The sequence below is a fragment of the Psittacula echo genome (genome assembly GCF_963264785.1).
Source record: "Psittacula echo genome assembly, chromosome: 10".
Lineage (NCBI taxonomy): Eukaryota > Metazoa > Chordata > Aves > Psittaciformes > Psittacidae > Psittacula > Psittacula echo.
In genome coordinates, this window is record NC_137741.1 from 19223271 (window position 1) to 19242684 (window position 19414).

The window sequence follows — 19414 nt, forward strand, 5'->3', positions numbered from 1 at the left end:
GGAAGGGCAATTGCTGAATTCTCAGAGGGACAGGATGCCACAAAGTGTCTCTGGTACCAGCAGTAGGATACAAATACGTCTCAAAATGCTCAGTGTTTAAAATATTATTATACTGCATCTGTGTCTCTTGGGCATTGCTATTTGATGTAGACACTGTGCTCATCTCAAAGAAATTTTCAAACCTAACATAACGACTTGATTTCATTTCAAATCAAGGCAAGGTGTAAGGTGGAGCCCAGGAAGGAAGTGAAACACAAAGTGGAAGGCAGCAGCAGCAGCATTTACATCCCAGGCCCAGAGCAAAACCTAAACAGAATAGAGGCAGGCTTCCTTTTCAGTTTGAATTAAAATCAAGGGGTGGTGGGTTGAAACACAGAGAAGTTGAAAACACATCAAGAGAAATATGCCACAGTTAAATCAATCTGCTCCTCGTGTTTGGATCTGACAGCAGAACTGCTTCCAAACTGTTTATTGATCAGCCTCTTCAAAAGCCTGGCTGCAACGGATCACCACAGTGGATGCCCACAAGCTGTGCAAGGCAGAACCTTGTTTGCTCGGTCTGGGGATCAAGCTGCTCATGGTTAGAAGCGAGACAACTCTGAATAGGCTTAGAGATCTGAGGCTTCCAGGATAACAAAACATTCAGTGCAGAAGTCAACCCACTGAAGGGCATGTGCTAACCCAGCCTGAGCTAAAAGAGCAACCACAGATCACAGGACAGCTCAGAGCTGGGAGATACCACAGCACATAGAGAGGGGGCAGTTAAGAGTTTACGGATGCCACCAGAGACATCCCTTCACTGCTGCTTATGAACTTTACATCCAAAGATCTGTGCACTGGTTACCTTGCAAGAAACCACATTCCACCTCCAGGGGCCTTGCTCCACACAGTTGCTTCCTCGACACCTTTTCTGTGGCATCACCTCGGAGCAGACACATGCAAGGACTGAAGGAGGAAACTGAGAGGAATGGATGCTACTGGAGCTGCTGCCACAGCCAGCACCTCCCAGTCCATTTCCAGCCACGGGAACATGGAGCCCCTTCACCTCTGTCAGGACACAGCACAAAATTGTCCCTGTGCACTCATCTTTTATACCTCCATTAGAAGCTTGGAATTCCAGATTTACCACAGCCAGCTGATGCCAGTGAGTAATCTGAAGTTCAGGAATTAAACATGGCTGTTCATTCAAATCACAGCTGATTACAGACTGAGAGCTGTCCTCTCATTTTAAGTCTTGTCCTACAAAATGCCTACGTACCTCCAGTTTCTTTCTGACTAGAATGGCAGGCAAAATTGTGCATCAACTAGTAAGAAAAATCACTGCATAGCAGAATGATCCGTTGCTGCTTAATCCACCTCCCCATTCCTTTTTCCTACACGGCCACTTTCCTACCAAATCACAAGTTCATGACTATTTGTCTGGCAGAGCAGCAAACAAGAACTTGAGACATAAGTCATGAACTCTGTGCTGCATCTCAAAACACCACAGAGATTTTATTGTAAGGATTTGCTATCCAAGTTAGTCTGTGGCTTGGACACATCAGTTAAAACCTTATTCTTCTGCAAAACATACTCAGTCATCAACATAACACATCAGGACTTAGTGTTTAACAGCAGGCCTGTAAGGCAGCACAGGATAAGCACTATGATCTCCATATGCTCACTGGTTCAATTTGTATACTGGATTTCAAAGATTGCCACCTCCTGAACTATGTGCATTTATCTCTTTTTAAAAGACACCTTCATAGTGTGCTTTCCAATCAGCTGCAAAAAAGGACTCATTTGTGTAAGGCAGTCAGACAAGAGAATGTAATGGTAAATGGTACAGAAAGCATGTGCAGTGAGCATGGCTTAATGGTAAGACTATTAAAGTGGGAATGGAAATACCTGCTCCGCCACTCCCTTTTAGCCTCTGCCTCAGCTTCTCATCCTATGTTTGATTTACTCTGTTACTAGTTGTAAATCTGAGGCTGAATCAATTTCCTTTGGTTATGACAGAGGCACAAAGGTCCCATAGCTTGGGGCCATGGGGGAAGACCCTGTAACACAAGTGTAATTAGGTCCTAATGATAAGGAGCAATGCATATAAGACTCTGGACTCCTCAGTTTTGATCACTCAGTAGATCTGAGACCAATCACAAAGCAGAGTCCTAATCCACCTCAGGTCTTTTGAGACTACAAACTACCTGGCTGCAGTCACACTGTGAAAAATGGCATCATTGCCCTCCAGGTTTATTTTGTTTTAATGAGTCTTTAGCTAATGTGCTTAATTTCCAAAGAATGTTTTTACATCTGCCAGCCTTACCAACCATCCTGGGCTTTGGCAACTGAATTCCAACCACTTCTGCTGAGGCTGGAAGAGCTCAGGGGCTCCCCACCGCCTCACCATTATACCTGTACCTTGAGAAAGGTGGCACTGATCTCCTTGGAAGCTGAGCAATTTACTTCTGGTGATGTGCAAAAGCCAGTAAAGAATACAGGGTCACCTCCCATAAATGGTATTGGCTTAGCAGGTCGAACTGAAGTAGAAAGCAGTGCAATAGCTATTTGTAACCATGAAAGTATACAGGTATGCCAAACAGATCAGCTACGGGAGAAACTGTCAGTTTATTGGGTAACTTTCAGATCCAAAGGCTCTCACACCATCGCCAGCTCAGAGTTAGTAGCCCCACTTTGCAAATAAAGAAACTGCTTGAGAATTAGAGGTTATCGTCTACATTACTTCTAATTTCCTGTGCCTTCAGTCTTGGGTTCACAGTTTGGGATATCTATGACTTAGGAAGCTTAGAGCTATTAAACAGAGGCAAAACCTGCCCCAAAGTGTTCCCGTCTTGGCCACACCAATTTGTAGGTGCCCAACACTTTTGTAACTTTCACAGATAAAGTCCCAGGGATCTGCTGACGATCAAACAACATCAGGAATTGAGGCCAACAGAGTCCCAGTTCCCAGCTCCTGGCTCTAGCCCTCACTTATGTTAATATGGAAAAAACAAAGGGAGCTAACAGGTAAGCAATGGACCTTAGTCTCCTTGGGGCCACCTTCCTGTCTTTTTAGCCAGAATGACCACTAGAATACTTGTGAACATCCCAAGACAAGGATGATGTCCACTAGACAACCTTCCTCATCACCACCTGCCAGTTTGGACTCCATCAGGTTCCAATGGAAACCAGCACTAAGTTATCAGGAACCAAGTGAAGGAGCAGTACAGCTCTACTGTGTGCAGCTGCTCCAGAAAGGGAAGAAATCCACACATTACATGTATTTGCATGTCCTCCTTTTTGTCTCCTTGCACCTTCACAGCAGGGGAAGAAGCAGCTGGACTCCTCCTGCTCCACATTATCCATTCTGCCCTCATGCTGAGGCTTCATCCAGAACAGACCAGCAATAAAGCTTCACTTGCCACATGTGATGGAAAAGGACAGTTGTGAATAGATGGCTCCAAAGGCTGCCATGTATCAGCCATAAGGAAACAATCACACTCCTGCAGGGAAAATCCAGACTCCCCATTTGGAAGACCACGGACCTGGAAAACCAAGGGATTTATCCACACAAGTGAGACACACTCCCATGGGTAAAGTGCTGAATTTCTGATACAGGGAATACTTCTATGCTTGCAAACACTTAATCACGTTACATCTTCTGCACAGCGACTTGCTGAAATCCTTTAATTCTTCAACAGATGCTTCCTAATATGGACTAATACAGGTTGCATTACATCTCTCTATTTTTAGTGCACATGTTTTTTGGCCATAACAACTGCTATGTCAGGCCAAGTCAAACCTGCAGAGAAAACACAGCTAGGAGACAATGATTAAAGATGGGGAAATGCAACATAGCAGTAACATGTGTTTAGGATTTATACCTGTTCAGGGAAAGCATTCCCTACATCTGATACCTGCACACTAGCACTTACTTAAATTATTACCAGCTTTGATCAATTGTTAAAACAGGTTGAGAAGTAACCATACAGAGAAGCAATCCATTATTTTGTGAATTAAAGCATTGCTTTTCCTGGGTTTTCACTACAGGTTTCTCTCCATGCAGCACATTTGCATTCAATGAAAACTGGTTCATTTGAACTGACAGAGGGGTTTAAAGCAAACCCACATTTAAAAGTAATTTATGAGGCCTGTATCATAAACATGAAATAACAAACTTCCCTCCACAGACAAGCTGCTCTCCCTCATGCTCCTGGGCTGTATTTTATATCAAATCCCTTCTATGTAAGGGGACTTTAATACATCACTGGAGACCTGTGGAAAAGTTATAACAGAACTTAGTTTTCTCCATGAAACAAAGATTTATGACATGGTTAGAGGAGATTCCTGCACTTTCATAGCATGGTTTGATCCTCTCTTTAACACTGAGATTTTCCCTCACCAAGAACTGAGAGTTTTCCATCCATAGATATTGATGGCACAGGGAACGCACAAAATGTCACCAGATCTCAGCAAATCAGTTAAACTCCTGGTGTTCCATGATAGTTAACAGAACTATATCCACCCACTGCAGCTGAGGGTGTGGTGGATATTGTCACCTGGAAACACCTTTATTGTATATATTACCAGGTGACAGAGAGACAGGCTAATGAAAGAAGCCCTCTCTCAGGTGATTTCTACCCCCATTCTTAGCTCCAGGGAGTCAATAAAGGAGATGGCACTGCGCCTCCATAGTCCTCTCTGCTCTGCCCATTTCTTCTCTGCTGTGAGCTCTTCCTATAGGGTCAGAGACTGGTGAGAATCAGAGATACCACCAAAAGATACATAAATTGAGAAGCCTATTCATGGATGTCCAGGCCAAACCTGAGGGCACTGCAAAATTCATGTATGATGCATTAAGAGATCTCTTTCTCTCCCCACCCGACTCATCTGCAGAGAAATTCTTACTTACACCTATTAAATCCTACAAAAACCTCCCTATGACTCCATATTCTGTCTCTTGAAAGACCTCTAGCGTAGGACCTTTGACAAGAAAGCCATCAAACTTGTTTAAAATCAGAACAGTGTGTGATAGCAGGTTTGCGCCCCAGATGCAGCCCAGTGTCTAAGATGAGAACCAAAGAAGGGTTTCACATCAGTGGTGTGAAGCTATTTCCCATGTTCCTAATGACACCGGGCTTCAGAGCAAATGAAACCCAACCTTTCCTTCCTTCCCCCTCACAGCATACGCACCTGGAAAGCTTTTAATGGGTTTTCTGTTTGCCTCACAGGGGCTCATGTTCATGCCTGAGCAGAAACGTGCATTGTGACTTGAACTCTTTCTCCTGCTGGATGACAGGTGATAAAAACACTACGTAGACACATATCATATAACTAACAATAGCACCTGGGCCATGGTGATGGGATCTGTCCTTTGCTGCTGGAGCACTTCAGAATTTAAACAAAGGAATTAAAACATCAGCCCTGAATCCACAGACCTGGGTTTTTTCTTTTAACCCGTTAATAGGCACTCTCAGATTCACATCTCAAAGATCCAGTCATGCAAGACCTTAAGTGCTTTCCCATTCCTGACTGCAGCCAGATTAATCCTCTTATACAGATTATTCCAGGACAAATTTGGCTCCCACAGAGTTCTCCTGCAGCTCTATAAATCATCTGGAGTGCTGTAGGACATGTTACACCACTGAGACTAAAGGAGTAGTTCCAGAGATTTTAACCAGCACTTATCAAACCAGGCTGCCACAGTACCCAGCCCCAAGGTGAGCTCAGTTTCCCTCTCTCACAGCTGGGGTCTTGGAGGACAGTACCACACTTCTGGGTGGAAGGAGAGGAATGCCCTTGGAAAGCTGTGCTCTCTATCCCCTCAGTAGCACTGACACACGGCATGTCATGATTAAGTTAATCTAGCTTTATTAAAATGCTTTCCTCCTCCCCAACAAACACTCACACAAGTCATTACATCACCATGCACCTTGTTTTACCATTAGTTAAGCTTCTATAGCACAGGACCATTGCTGCCAAGAGAAACTTGCCATTAAGCAAATTAGCCCTGTTCTTATGACACAATCAATAATTAACATTAAAAACTCAGCATCTGAGGTTTTGTATTTTATTTGACTCTCAAACAACAGCAGATTGTGCCAGGTACCACTGAATAACTAAAATTCTAAGAAGAAAATCTCTTTAGAGATGGTGCTTGTCTGTTCAGAAGGTACAAGAACAACAGCTAAGGACTGGAAGACCCCCAAGCAAGGCAGCTCTGTGGCCTTGAAAAATACCTATATTTATACAGACATGTGGTTTTCTGTCTCTATTGTTCATGTATGTTCATTGTCTATGTACAATGCAGGATGTGTATCTACAACATTTAGCATGCAAAGATTTCCCATGGATTTACAACCTCCATTCATTCCTGACAACTTTTAACCTGGGTAAGCCATATTACAAGCAAGTGAACAACAACCTCTGCTACAAATCTGAGCAGTCCTTCACTCTGGCAGTGTTTTCCCATAGTAAAGAGACCTTTTCCCAGGAGAAAGTCTGGAAGCATGTCCCCAGATCATCATTTCCACACAATTTCATTAGGAATGGACCTTTTGTGTGTCAGAGAGGATTAATTTTTTTGTTTCTGAACTCCTTGTGCACAAAAGTTAATCCAAAGCAGACAGGAGTCAATTAGGTCATTAATGTGCTAAGCCTATTAAGAGCCAGGACTTCCATTTCTTTCCTGCAACAATGAAAAACATTCAGGAGTCTGCCTTTAAGTGGCAAAGCCCATGAGCAATTTCATTATTTTATGACACCGCTACTTGAAGCAGGAGCTGTTTGCAGAGCAAGCAGAACTCCCCACTGAGCAGCAGTCAGGTGCTTGGCTCCCTTTATCGCTTAGCAAAAACATCAGCACCCAAGGGATATGAATTCTGTTCCCAGCTGGTTTCTAAACTCCTGTGTGATCCCAGGGCAGGGAATCACTCAGTCCCAGATTTTGCTCACCTACCTTCTGGGGGAACCATCAAAGCTATCCTGGTCTCACACAAGGGTCAGAGAGGCCCCATGCTCTCCCCAAATCCAGTCCCAGTTTAGCCCTTCAAGTAGGTAGGAAAAAAATCCAGCCAAAGAACAAGATCCATAGCCTCAGATGAATGTTACATCAGAACATACGGATATACACTTAGCTCATGTGGCCTGGCAGGAGCTGAGCTATGGTAGTACTGTGTGTACGTATGTGCACGCATGCTCTTAGCCCAGTGCTAGTTCCTGAGGCTGTCAATGGATTAGAAGCCCAGTAGAAGCCAGCCTAGATGCCTTGACCTGCTGCCTGCATAAACGGGAGGCACTGAAGTATGCAGTCCTTCCAGTAGAAGGCAGGAACTGGAATATTAGTGGGATAATGAGGCAGGAGAGGAATAAAAGTGAATAGAATATACAAGCACACTGTAACCTAAATTTCACAGAGTTCATAAAAAATACCCTCTGTGCAACCCACCCAGACAGGCTTTCACAAAAGATTCAATTGCTTCAAAGAAGACAAAACTAGACCAGCTTATACAAGCTGACAGATTGTTTGGCTTTAAACTGTGAGAAGACAGGATTTGACCAGTGAATAGCTGGCCATTTGCTTTTGAAAAATGGTAGGAAATAATACTATCAACAGCTGCTTTATTATTAACACCAAACAAAAACCCCACCCCAATGAAAAGGGTGGGAGGCAGCTGTAGCTTTTCAGGGTTTCAGCTACTGAGCATTAGAACACAAACAAGGTTTGCAGCAGCTCACAGGCACACACTCTTTAAGTGCATGATACAGTAAAGCTACTGACTTTCTGTGGTGCCTTGACACGGCGAAGGTGAAGAACAGGAGAAATATGTCGGCAGGAAGACCACAACCAAAGAACTGGATTGCCTTCCTGTTAGTCTCCCATTCAGATGGGGACTTTAGGGCTTAAAATCAGATCCTCAATTGTCCTTTTAATTTAAGTTTTTTTGTTTTTAATGTAAAAAGCTTTGACATTGTCAATGTGGGTCACAACTGAAGACTGCCACCCTGGAATATGCCACCAGGTCTCACATAGCCATGAAGACCCATAGGATTTAAGCCCAGGATCCTAACACTGGCAAGGTGTGCTTGCATGACACTGGAAACTGAATGCAGAGCATTAAAGAATGTCTATGTTAACTGCCAGACACACAATTAAAATCTACATCATTGCTATTTCTCAGGAAGCTGGTTCACCTCCCAACTCTTGTTATACTACAGAAACCGATTGAAACAATATACCTCATCTTGCTAAATGAGTTAGGCAGAAAAGCACTGGAAATTGCTTGAGAGGTTGTTGTTTGGTCCAGAATAGCTTCACACACAGGAAGCCCATCTGCATTTCAGCTGCTGCTGTATCCACAGCCAGTGTAACAGGATGGCAGACAAAAACTGCTCAAGCACTCCAGCACCTAACTTGCACAGTCTCCACTGTAGCTCCTTCAATATCCAATCCAGACAGATTAAAGTTAAGCTAAGGGATATCTAAATGAGCTGCTATCACATTTTGGACTCCCAGACCTCAAGTCTGGGTTCACAGATCTCCAAGGAAAGCCAAAGACCTCAAAAGTTTCTTAGCAATCTCCATGATCTCATTCCCTCTAAAACAAAGCAGGAGGAGGGGGGAAATATAAGCTTAATTTATCTCACAAAACCTTAAAGCAATTTAAAAGTTGTCACTCACAGAAACAGATACAGTCTCTGATGGATCATGTGCTCTGATAGACAGAGGTAAAAATGATGACATGTGAGAAGATGAAAAGAAAGTAGATTGTCTGACAAGAGAAACTGCATCTCTTCCCCTCTCCAAATATTTTTTTATCCTGTTGTGAGCTGGATCCCTGGAACAGGACACCACAGATAACACTTCTGATCAAAAGTATATGACAGTATCGAAGTGATTCTTCCCACATTCTGGAATTCAAGGATCACCATTCTATCCGTGCCTACCTGGCACAACTCCAGTGGGAAGATGAGATGAAAGATCACCCCTCACCACTGACTGCAGCTTCAGACTTTGGGCCTTTGCTAAAAATACTGTGAACACCTTCCTGAGCAGTGGTCACATTGCATGGTTAAAGCAGAAGTTTACTGTTCATTAGTAACTCTACCTTCTCCCAGGCTGAATGTAACAGCACATCCTAACAATGTTTGCATTTGTGATGTGACTCCTTCTGCCTGAAGCAGCAGAAGGCTTCAGTAACACCTGCCATTTTTCACTAGCTCCAGCTGCCTGGATTACAAAATATAGACATATCTGCAGAACAACAGTTAAAACTAGAATTGCATCCTCATGGCTGTTCTCTTGAGCCCCTTCAAGCTCACCTGCTACAACCTTGCAGTGCTCATCAGGAACGTGCGACTTCATGGGGTGGTTTGACTTGGTGGATCGTCTGCGCCTGATGAAGTGTTCTTTCCCACTAAATGAGGTCTCTGATGTATTCACTGGTTGTATCAGCATGTGCTCTGATCCTATTTGGATATAGCCAACCTGTCCAGAAAAGAGAACAAAAAACCCCATCAGTTTGGTATCCTAAGCTTGACTATCAACCAAGTGTGAACCTAAACCATTTCACTGCAACTCTTGTTTACAGTGTGAGGAAATGAAGTGACAATGATTGTGTTTAGTCTGCATAATACAGACTAATGAACTTCACCTGCTTCTCATATTTACATCACTGAGCCCTACCTGGAAACACTGTGCACTGTACATGTACAAAGAAAAGGTGGAGGTTCTTGTTAAAACCTTTCCTTTCCCTTCTTCCTCTCCCTCTAGCAAGAGCTCCACTCTAGCTGGAAGCATAAATACCTATGTCTTATGAGATGCTCAGCTTACATGAAGACAAATAAATGCTATTAACAGGAATCCTTTCATAAAGACCTTTCTAATTGCCAGCTAGAATTGCATTGTTATTAAATGGCATTTACTATCTCAGAAGAACAAAGAGGTGAGATTGCCTGCAAAGAGGAGACCACCTGTGTGCATCACTCTTGCAGACAACACTAAGTGAAGTGATGTTATAAATATGACTTGCAGAGCCACCCACGTGTTTTATGTACAAGGACCAAATACCTCTTCTTGAACTGCAATAGGGGCCACACAGCAAGAACTGCTCTCCCTGCGAGCCATGGGTTGCAGGGAGACCTTTCAGAGGTCAAGCCGGGAATGGACTGTTGCACCTTCCCAGTTATGAGATTTTCCACTATCCCTGGAATAAGTAACACAAAGAAGGCAAAGACTCTGTCTAACAGTAGACTCCATAAGCACTAAACCCCAGCCTGTCTTGCATGAAACCCAGACCCTGCACCAGGGCTGGCAGGAACATCTTTGGAAGGCAGCTTCTGCCCCAGGAGAGCCTGCCTCTGCAAACCAGAGCTTTTAAGGTTCTTTTATGCTTTTTCTGACCCTTTTCTGACATGAAAAGCGTGAAAGCAAAGTTATCACCTTAAAACTTAACAAAGCCTCCAGGTTTAGTAATCAACACTGAGGTTATAACACATTGGAGGAAGTGAATACATACAGTGAGGGTTTCTTTCCTACTTTTCATTGTACTAATCCAATCATCATTTATATTGCAATTAAAGGTCTCAAAATACAGCTCTTGGCCATTCACACCTCTGAGAGAACTCTCTAGGTCTGGTCCAACTTCTGCTAACAACAGAAGGCCTCATCTGGCCTGCCAAGAGGCATCACATCATGCCTATGGTACACCTTGAAGGAGCTTACAAAGGGGTCCTGCTACATTGCATGCCAACTACACCCATCCTATGCACATAAAGAAAGACCAGACCTTCCCCCACACACAGTGTGTTCCATGCCAGCCAGGCAACCATCCAAAGAAATGCTCTGCACGTACATGCAAATACTATATATTCAACAGCTGACTGTACTAATATGATTTATAATATACATTACATGCATACTGTATATTGCACATTTCCACACCTCCCTGCCAAATTCAGTCCTCACGTACACCCAGGAAATCCCTTTGGCCTAATATTTCCAGCAGGAGGAATTCCTGCTAACAGAAAGGAGACTTCTCCTCTTTTGACAGCCCTGCTAACTGAACAGTATTCATGAAACCAGGATCTCAGAAAGGGTCACTAGTTTTGGAAGTGCACTTTGAAGAATAGCTAAAATAATAAAGATCAGTGCCTCTATTTGCCATGGCTGAAGCAATTCATCCACTGTCTCTAAAGAGACAAGAAACACCTCTCACTCTTTGGGGTCTGTCAAAATAGACCCACTCGTGCCCTGCAGTTCCCAAAAGTGCTGCCTCTTCATTTAAATTACAAATTGGGCTTTGTCAGGTTTGTTTCAGAGACAGCAAAAGCTCCAGTGACTTCTTCCAGCCTCCCTTATGATGCTCTCCATTACTTCCCCTCCTTGTTCCAATCTTCCAGCTGGGAGGTAGCCCCAGCCCCCTTTTTTAATATAGGTTTTAATTATTTAGAAGAAGGGTTGTAAATCTGGTGCCATGGTACTAAAAGCCACACCAGAACTCCTGAAAGACTGCCAACCATTTCTGCTGGTGCCAAAAATATGTAAGAAGAAGTGAGTTTCATCACCAGCCGACATTATCCCAACTTTCTGGCATCAAGTGTGAAAATAATTTAAACCATTGGAAAGGACTTATGTTTCACATTTGCTTTGGAATTGTGGAAACCTATAGAGGGAAGGAGCCATGTGTCTTCACCCTGCAATAGGTTAAGAAGCAGTCTCAAGTTTAATCTGACAAGGCAAGTAGAGTTTCGAGCAGGAAAGATGCACAGGATTGGGCCTGTAAAGTATTCCCAGGGAGTTAAAGTTTTCCCCAGATTCGCCAGTTGGGTTCTGAAGAGTCCTCAAACCTGGATAGGATCTTCTGGACCTGGTAATGTGGATACTCTGGCCATTATTTTGCTTTCTTAATAAGAAATGCATTCCTCATGTTGCCTCCCTCAAATCCTCCAACTATCAGATACTGTACTGTGCTCAACAGGAGACGTCAGACATCAGCACAAATACTCTATGCTTTTCTTCTCTAGCCTGTATGATGTACAGAGACTGCAGAATGCTGGATTTTGAAGATAAAGAAGTAAACCAGAAGACCACATAACTACCAGAGCTGTTCTCGCCACATCTCTGGAAATCATTCCAATTAAATAAAATGCTTTGGATCTGCTAATTCACATTTGCCTGGAGAGATCCATATCAAAAGCTGGGATACTCCCTCTCATCCTTCTTTCACTGTGAAAGCCCGTACAAACAGGACCTGCCAATGTGCCAGACCCCAGCATTGACTAAAGTCTGGGAAAGCAGCTGCTGCCTAGCACCACCATCCTACAGAACCTGAGACACAGGAGTCACCAGGGGACCAACAATACAGAGGGCTGTAGAATCCCAGACTGGTTTGGGTTGGAAAGGACCTTAAAGCTCATCCAGTTCCAACCCCCTGCCATGTGCAGGGACACCTTCCACTAGAGCAGGTTGCTCCAAGCCCCTGTGTCCAACCTGGCCTTGAACACTGCCAGGGATGGGGCAGCCACAGCTTCTCTGGGCAACCAGAGCCTTCTCCAGGCTGAACAAGCCCAGCTCTCTCAGTCTGTCTCCATAGCAGAAGCACTCCAGCTCTGTGGCCTCCTCTGGATTCCTCCAACAGTTCCACGCCCATCTTGTGCTGCGGTCTACATAGCTGAACACAGCACTCCAGGTGGGGTATCACTGGAGCGGAGGTCATCATCTGCATTATGAAACTAAGCTGGATTTTACAGCCAGTATGACAGGACCATAGAGCTGACAGGATCACGCTGCTCAGCTAACAAGAAAGGCTGGAATGATTTCAGCCTCAAAAGGCAGGCAACTAAACTGACAAGTTGATTAAAATAAACAATAATCCGTACTTCCCACTACAGCACCACTCACCAGCCTGCTCAACAGTGGCTACATCTTTCATATTAAGGATATTTCAGATCCTTCATTTAGAAGTCAGCTCAACATGGCTAACTAGCAAAAAGAAGCCCTGCTCTTCAAACCACCAAAATACTCTCACTTGCTCTTACCCAACGTTTTCTACATACATTGGTCACTTGAGCAATCTGCTCTCTATCTAATCTACTACCAGTAGTTCACTCTTCTTCTACACATGATCTTCCTTGCCCCTGGGGCTTTTCTAAGCCTGAATGACAGCAGGGAAGGGAGGAAAGTCCTCACACCGTATCACTGAAATGACAACAGTAACAATAGGACTGTTAGTGCTGGCACTCAAATAACTGCTCTGATGGCTTCACCCTTCTGTCCCCTGGTTGTCCTGGTGGAGCTGCACCAGCTTGAAGGCTCCCTCAGGACAGGAACCTTCAGTGCTCTCTGCACGTGGCTCTGGATCTTCCCACACTTGGTCTTCAAGTTACAGTGTTTTTCCAGCCCTTTTTATTGTCACAACGTCTTTGAAGGAGACCTGTGAAATGCTGAATCTTTAACAGATTTTTCTTTTGCTCCTGAGTGTTCATTAGTTACATACCCACGAACATGCTGAAAAGAGTTTTAAACATCTGACAAATTCCATCCCCTTCTCCATTTCTCAACTGCTACACTGTAAATCCTACTTTAACCATTTCCTCAAAGTTAAAAGGAAGTTGGTTTTTAAAGTGAAGACCAAAAACCAACACAAATGCAGTTTAATAAACTTCATGTGGCTTTTAGTCCTGTCCTTATTACCATGCTTTGGCTTTCAGTTATCATTTACAAATGCAATTCCAGCAAACTTAAAACCAGATTTAAATGAGGTCCGTTATGAGAGCAGATCATACCCACTGCGCTCATTCCATGAGTCTTTGTAATGTGCATCATCCACTTCCACTGATCCAGTCTGCACAAGGAAGTCTCACTGAGTTCAAAGATGACAAAAATGTGGTGTAAAAGTTCTATGTATGAGCCTGAACAGGAGGGAGCCACAACCTCTTCTCTGACCACAACTGAGAAGGACAATCCACTTTAAATAGAGACAGGCCAAAGAGGAGTCCTGAACCCAAACCCAAGGATTTCAGAATGGAAGAGAAGTTACTGAGAATGAGAGCCCTGCCTCTAAATGCATCCCAGTGATTTTTAGCTTTCAGATATGGTTCCTGAGCAGACAAGAGTTTAAATGCATTACGAAGTCAAAACTTAATGCTCATTTTAACATGAACCTGTGACCCTCAGCACTTTAACTACCTCAAAAATGTAGGTACAACAAATACCATGGGGCTGCAGGACTGATAAAGTCTACTAGACTTAGAAAAAGCATTTTTGCAATCACAGCACAAATACATGGTGCTGAAAGGGCCTTCTCTACAGTCAAAAAGCTCTACAGAAGGTAACACTGCTCTACCAGACTTTGCTAGAGAAGGTAAGGGCAGCACACTGAGGGCAACGCTCAAAATGTAACTGAAATTGCACATGAAAGCAATGGATGAGTAGTTCTGAGATGTATGAAACAAACTGGAGTTTCCTTGCTGGACAGGGACCTAACCTGTGTCATCTAGGAATTAATCTCAGACTTAGAAGCAGAGACTTCAGTCCACAATTCAAGGTACGCTGTGGCCTTACAGAGGAGCTTCCCAAAAAAGAGGCAACTTCCTCTATTGCCTGCTGTCTTCTAGCATTGGTCAGGCAAGTTGCAGCACTGCACTCCTGACCATGTCTCCCCAGCTCCAGCAAGGGACAGTTGAGTCCTGCAGGGTGCTCAGAATCCAAGCGTTTGCACAACTCTGTTCCCCAGGCTCAACACAATCCTGCCAAGCTGAAGGCAGTAGAGCTTTTGGGGAACATAGTACCTCTTGTCTGCAAGGACAAGAGGAACAGACAGGCTGAAGTATCCTCACATGCAGTATTTTAACTGTGCAGATGAGATCTTAGGTACACCAGGCCTGACATAACTACGTGGCCACCCTTCTCGGTGCTATTGCAAGGCGTAGCAGGAAACTACAACAGACCACATACTGGTTAACAGCAGCATCTGTGAGCAGAGTTTAAAGAACAAAACACAACCTTCAGATGCCACTCTGGGAATGCAGTATCATTACCAGGAAGCAATTGCTCAGCCTGGCTGTAGCTCAGTTTTCATGCCACTGTGTCAGGGACTTTGTTTTTATTAGAACTCCACTTGCCCTGATCATTTTATATCACTTTTTGTGTGATTTATGGCTTGGTGGAGGAATATGATTACAGCAAAGTCTGAGCCAGCTGGAGATCAGCAGGCAGCATTACTACCTACTCTGCTTCTTGGCAACCAGCTCTTCTGGATGAGATGTCCTGACCATCCAGTTCCAGTCCAACACACACTCCCACACTGGAGTTTTTAGGGAATCTCCCCCTGCAGCACCAGCACTGCTCAAGAGACAAATGCCAGGATAAACAGGCTGCAAGGTTTCCACTATCAAGGTCTTTCTTCCAGCTCAGCATGCAAGCCTTGTTCATGTCCTCACCTGTGAAGCTCTGGTGCTGCTGAGAGCAAAGCTTTATTCTTTCTGCTGCAAACAGGGCTTAAGGAAGCAAAAGGAAAATCCCAATTCTCTTGGAGTGATGGTCTTAGTGTTTTAAATTGCCAGACTAGGAGGCAAAAAGCTCCAATCACCTCATCTCAGTTCTCACGGCAGATTTGAGACCTCCTAGCTAATGTGAAGCAAACCCTTAATTCCTCTGATCCCAGAAAACATCTTACCACTAAATTGCATGGCTTTCACTATAGCTTTGTTGATTCAGTCTGGCCACTGCAAAAGACTGCATAAACACTGACAGCATCCTAAAATCCGATATTTTTCCTATTTAAGAATAGACTTAGGAAGCCAAAAGGCCCATTTAGGTAGAATAAGGTCTGTCTCCATGGTGATGTTGTTCAATTTAATGACACCATTTCAAAAGTCAATAAGGTTCATCTTGGAAGTGTTCAAGGCCAGGGTGCACAGGACTTGGAGCAACCTGGTCTAGTGGAAGGTGTCCCTGCCCATGGCAGGGGGTTGGAACTGGATGAGCTTTAAGGTCCCATCCAACCCAAGCAATTCTACAATTCCATGACCTTAAGTTTAAGGTCATCCCAAAGACACTTGAGATTTCTGTCTCTTTCAGTTCACAAGGGTGTTACAAACCTTAACTCACTCGTATGGAACAAACACCTGCTTTTAGCCTTTTTCCCATTCCTGGTGATTATCTGAACGAAGACTAAATGAATGGATTCTTGTAACAGGAAAGGAGAATCCCAACAAGCAGGAACACATTTCTCTCCACACATCTGCCCACACCTCCCCCAGCACTCAGAGGACCAGACCCACAGGCAAAGGCAAGCAAAGCTTTACCAACACTGCCCATTAACACATGGCAGTGAGTGCTTTGGTCCCCAAGAGGTGCCACAGGCCATCAGCTTTGACACCGATCGCTTTGTTATCCCACGCTCATCTGGCTCAGTTATGTCAGTATAGTCATGGCTTAGAATGTATATGACACAAACAGTGCAATAGTGCAGCTCACATTTGCAGAGTAATGAACAAAGCCTAACTAGTCTTGTTTCTTTTCCAACTCTTCTACTGGGAACATCGCCAATCTTCTTCACTCCCTCTCCTCCATCCCCTGATCTCGGGCAGTTAATATTGTGCCTCCAACTACGTTCCTGTATTCCAAAAGGTTCCTTCTCCGCCTGCTTGTGCTTTTCAGCTGCGCCGGAGTAGGTAGCTTTGGAAGCCCAGCACTTCATGACCAGGATTAACAAAACGTGCCTTGTGACAAAAGCGTGGAGCTGTTTGTGATTTAGAGCTCGAACTGGAGATATCAGTTTTAAACTCTATAAAGCCCTCAGAGGTCTACAGCTCAATTTACAGTGTCACTCAAACGCTCAGCAGCTCTGAGCCACTCGGGTTCTCTTAAGCCTGAGGCACGGCGCCCTCATATGGCTCAGGAACGAAGGCCCAAGCCCCAAGCACATAAGAGCGCTTCTGAAGCCCAAGTTGAAGGCTAAATCTCCGTCAGCAGGTCTGTACCGGGGAGCTAAGCACACATCCAGGGCCATGTCTATGCTCAATGCCCTGGTGACTTCCTGAAGTAATCAGAAACCAAGTTATCAACAATAATTACAGCTAGGTATCATCTTAAGCGTCCACGTCTCCACCATGGAGAAGCAGAAAGGCTGTCCCATGCAACGTCACCTCTGCTCATCGGGATGCTCAGAGGAGAACCCAGGCCCTGCAGAGCCACCTGAAAATGCTATAACCCATTTCTCAGGTAGAAAAATCCTGCCACTGGAGGTGGGAAAAGCATCCCCGAGTGGGATATTCCCTCCATGCCGCAGTACCACGTATTCCCTACACTGCAGCTCCCTCACACACCAACACTGACGGCACCAGCGGGGTGGGAAGGACCAGGCTGTGCTGTGGGGCCGTGCATGGCTGCTGAAGGAGCAAGCCGGGCACGCAGGTGACCAAATCCCCCCCAAGTGAGACCCAGCCACCCCTGATGGCAGGGGTCCAGTGACAAGAGGAGGGGTCCATCAGCCAGGACGCTTCCCTACAGCACCCCAGGCCCTGCCACACAGCAGATATGCTGCGGCCGGGGCCTTCAGCCCCTCAGGCATGGCTGATTCTGGGGCAGATCCCACAGCACAGAGCCAGGACAGACTGAAACCCCACAGCGGGACAGCGGCGGTGCTGGCCGGAGCGCGGGAGGTGAGGGGACGGAGAAGGTGCATGGCGCTGAGGTGAGGTGCGGACACGGCGCTGAGGTGAGGGCGGGAAGCCGGGGCTGACAGGAAAGTAATGGCGGGGGACATGGGACAGGGTCGCCACGGCCCGGGTAGGAGAGGGGACAGCGGGGGACGGGCAGCGGGTGCACCGCGCTGAGGGGAGGCGCGGGTACGGCCCAATGGCCGCTTCCCGCTCCCACCGGGCGGGGTCCGGGGCTGACAGGAGAAGCTCCCCCCGCAGCCCGGGGAGGGTGCCGCTCTGCCCGCGCTGAGGGGAGGCGGCCGCGGAGGCAGTACCAGCCCGGCGCAGGTGCTGAGGGAGGCGAAGGAGTCGGTGCGGTTCAGGACGCGTCCCGTGTAGAAGCAGAGCCGCTCCTCCGGGGGCCGCCGCGCCTCCCCGCGCCGCTGCTCCACCACGAAGTCCCGGGAGAGGAAGCTCAGGTCGCGGTGGAGGTGCAGGTAGAGCTCGGCGCCGGCGGCGGGCAGGCGGAGCAGCAGGGCCTCGGCCGCCGTCCGCTGCCGCGGCAGTGCCCGCCGGCGCCGGGGGCCGCCGCGATCCCCTCGCACGGCGGGCGGCAGCAGGTGGATCTTCTCCAGCGCCACTCGCTCCGGGATCACCACTTCCAGCTCCGCTCCGCCAGCTGCAGGCGAGAAGGAGAGAGGCTCAGGCGCTCGTACCCCCGCCGGCCGGTCCCGGGGGCTCCGAGCCCCGCCACCCCATAACCACCGCCCGCGGGACAGCCCCGCGCCCCGGCTGCATGTCCTGGAATGCAGAGACCATGGAGCCAGCGGAGAAAGGGGGTTATTTCTCCTTCTCCTTCTCTATACACACAGATAGTAGAGACAGAAATGTGCACGGAAGAGAGGAATAAAGCAAATGCTAAAACTACTTGTATAGCTCAGACACAAGCATCGCATTTCACCAACCCCAATAAAAATCTGCAGGGAGAAGGGGAAAAGCAGAGCAAGCCGAAGCCGCAGCCAAGGACAGTCAGCAGCTTTCCACATGGAACGTTACAGCAGTAGCGGCAGGAGCAGCTACAGCAGCGAGAGGACAGGAAAAGAAAATACAAAAGCCTGGAGCAATTCACCCTGCAGACTGGGACCGCGGCCACGCCGGGGCTAAGGGGGGACCCGGGTCCTGCCTGCACGCTGCCGGCCCCGCTGGCTGTCCGCGGCCAGGGCTGTCAGCGCGGCTCGGGGCAGCCAGGGGAGGGAGGCGTTACCTGTGCCGGCGCCCAGCCCGCAGAGCAGCAGGCAGGGAACCACGAGCGGCAGGAGGCAGCCGTCAAACATGGTCCGGCAGCGGCGGGTGGCGGCGCGGCGGCGGGAGCTCGGCCCGGTTGAGCCCTGCCCGCCCTCGGGAGCAGTGACCGGCGCCGCCGACAGCCCCGGCGTGCTGGGCGCCCGGACACGCCCCTCCCCGCGGCCCCGCGCCCTCATTGGTGCTGGCCACAGCCGGGACACGCCCCTCGCCCTCCTATTGGCTACGAGAGCGAAGGCGCTGGGCGGGCTGCGGAGGGGCGGGGCGCACGTGGGTGTGGGGGCGTGGCCGACAGGGGGCGCCCTCTCCTGCCCCTGCGCCCGCTGTGGACATGGCGGCACTGGCTGGTGACCGTGATAGCCGGGCCTGGAACAGCGGCCTCCAACAGCATCCGTCCTGCAGCATCCCTCCAACAGCATCCAATCTGAGCATTCCCAAAACTGGGACACTGCTGCCGCAGCTGGCTTCAAAAACCCACTGTTTCCTG

General features: G+C 47.0%; 1 protein-coding gene across 1 annotated transcript in view; it reads right to left on the minus strand.

The window, feature by feature from the left end:
* The window catches only part of ADAMTS17 (ADAM metallopeptidase with thrombospondin type 1 motif 17), a gene marked incomplete at both ends in the record, with an annotated part of 167710 nt that extends 148751 nt beyond the window's left edge, over positions 1 to 18959 (minus strand). The window contains 3 exons of the mRNA XM_080625984.1: positions 9301 to 9466; positions 17961 to 18304; positions 18890 to 18959. Coding sequence (XP_080482110.1) covers positions 9301 to 9466; positions 17961 to 18304; positions 18890 to 18959 — 580 coding nt within the window. The remainder of the gene's footprint in view (positions 1 to 9300; positions 9467 to 17960; positions 18305 to 18889) is intronic.
* Between the last annotated feature and the right edge of the window lie 455 nt (positions 18960 to 19414).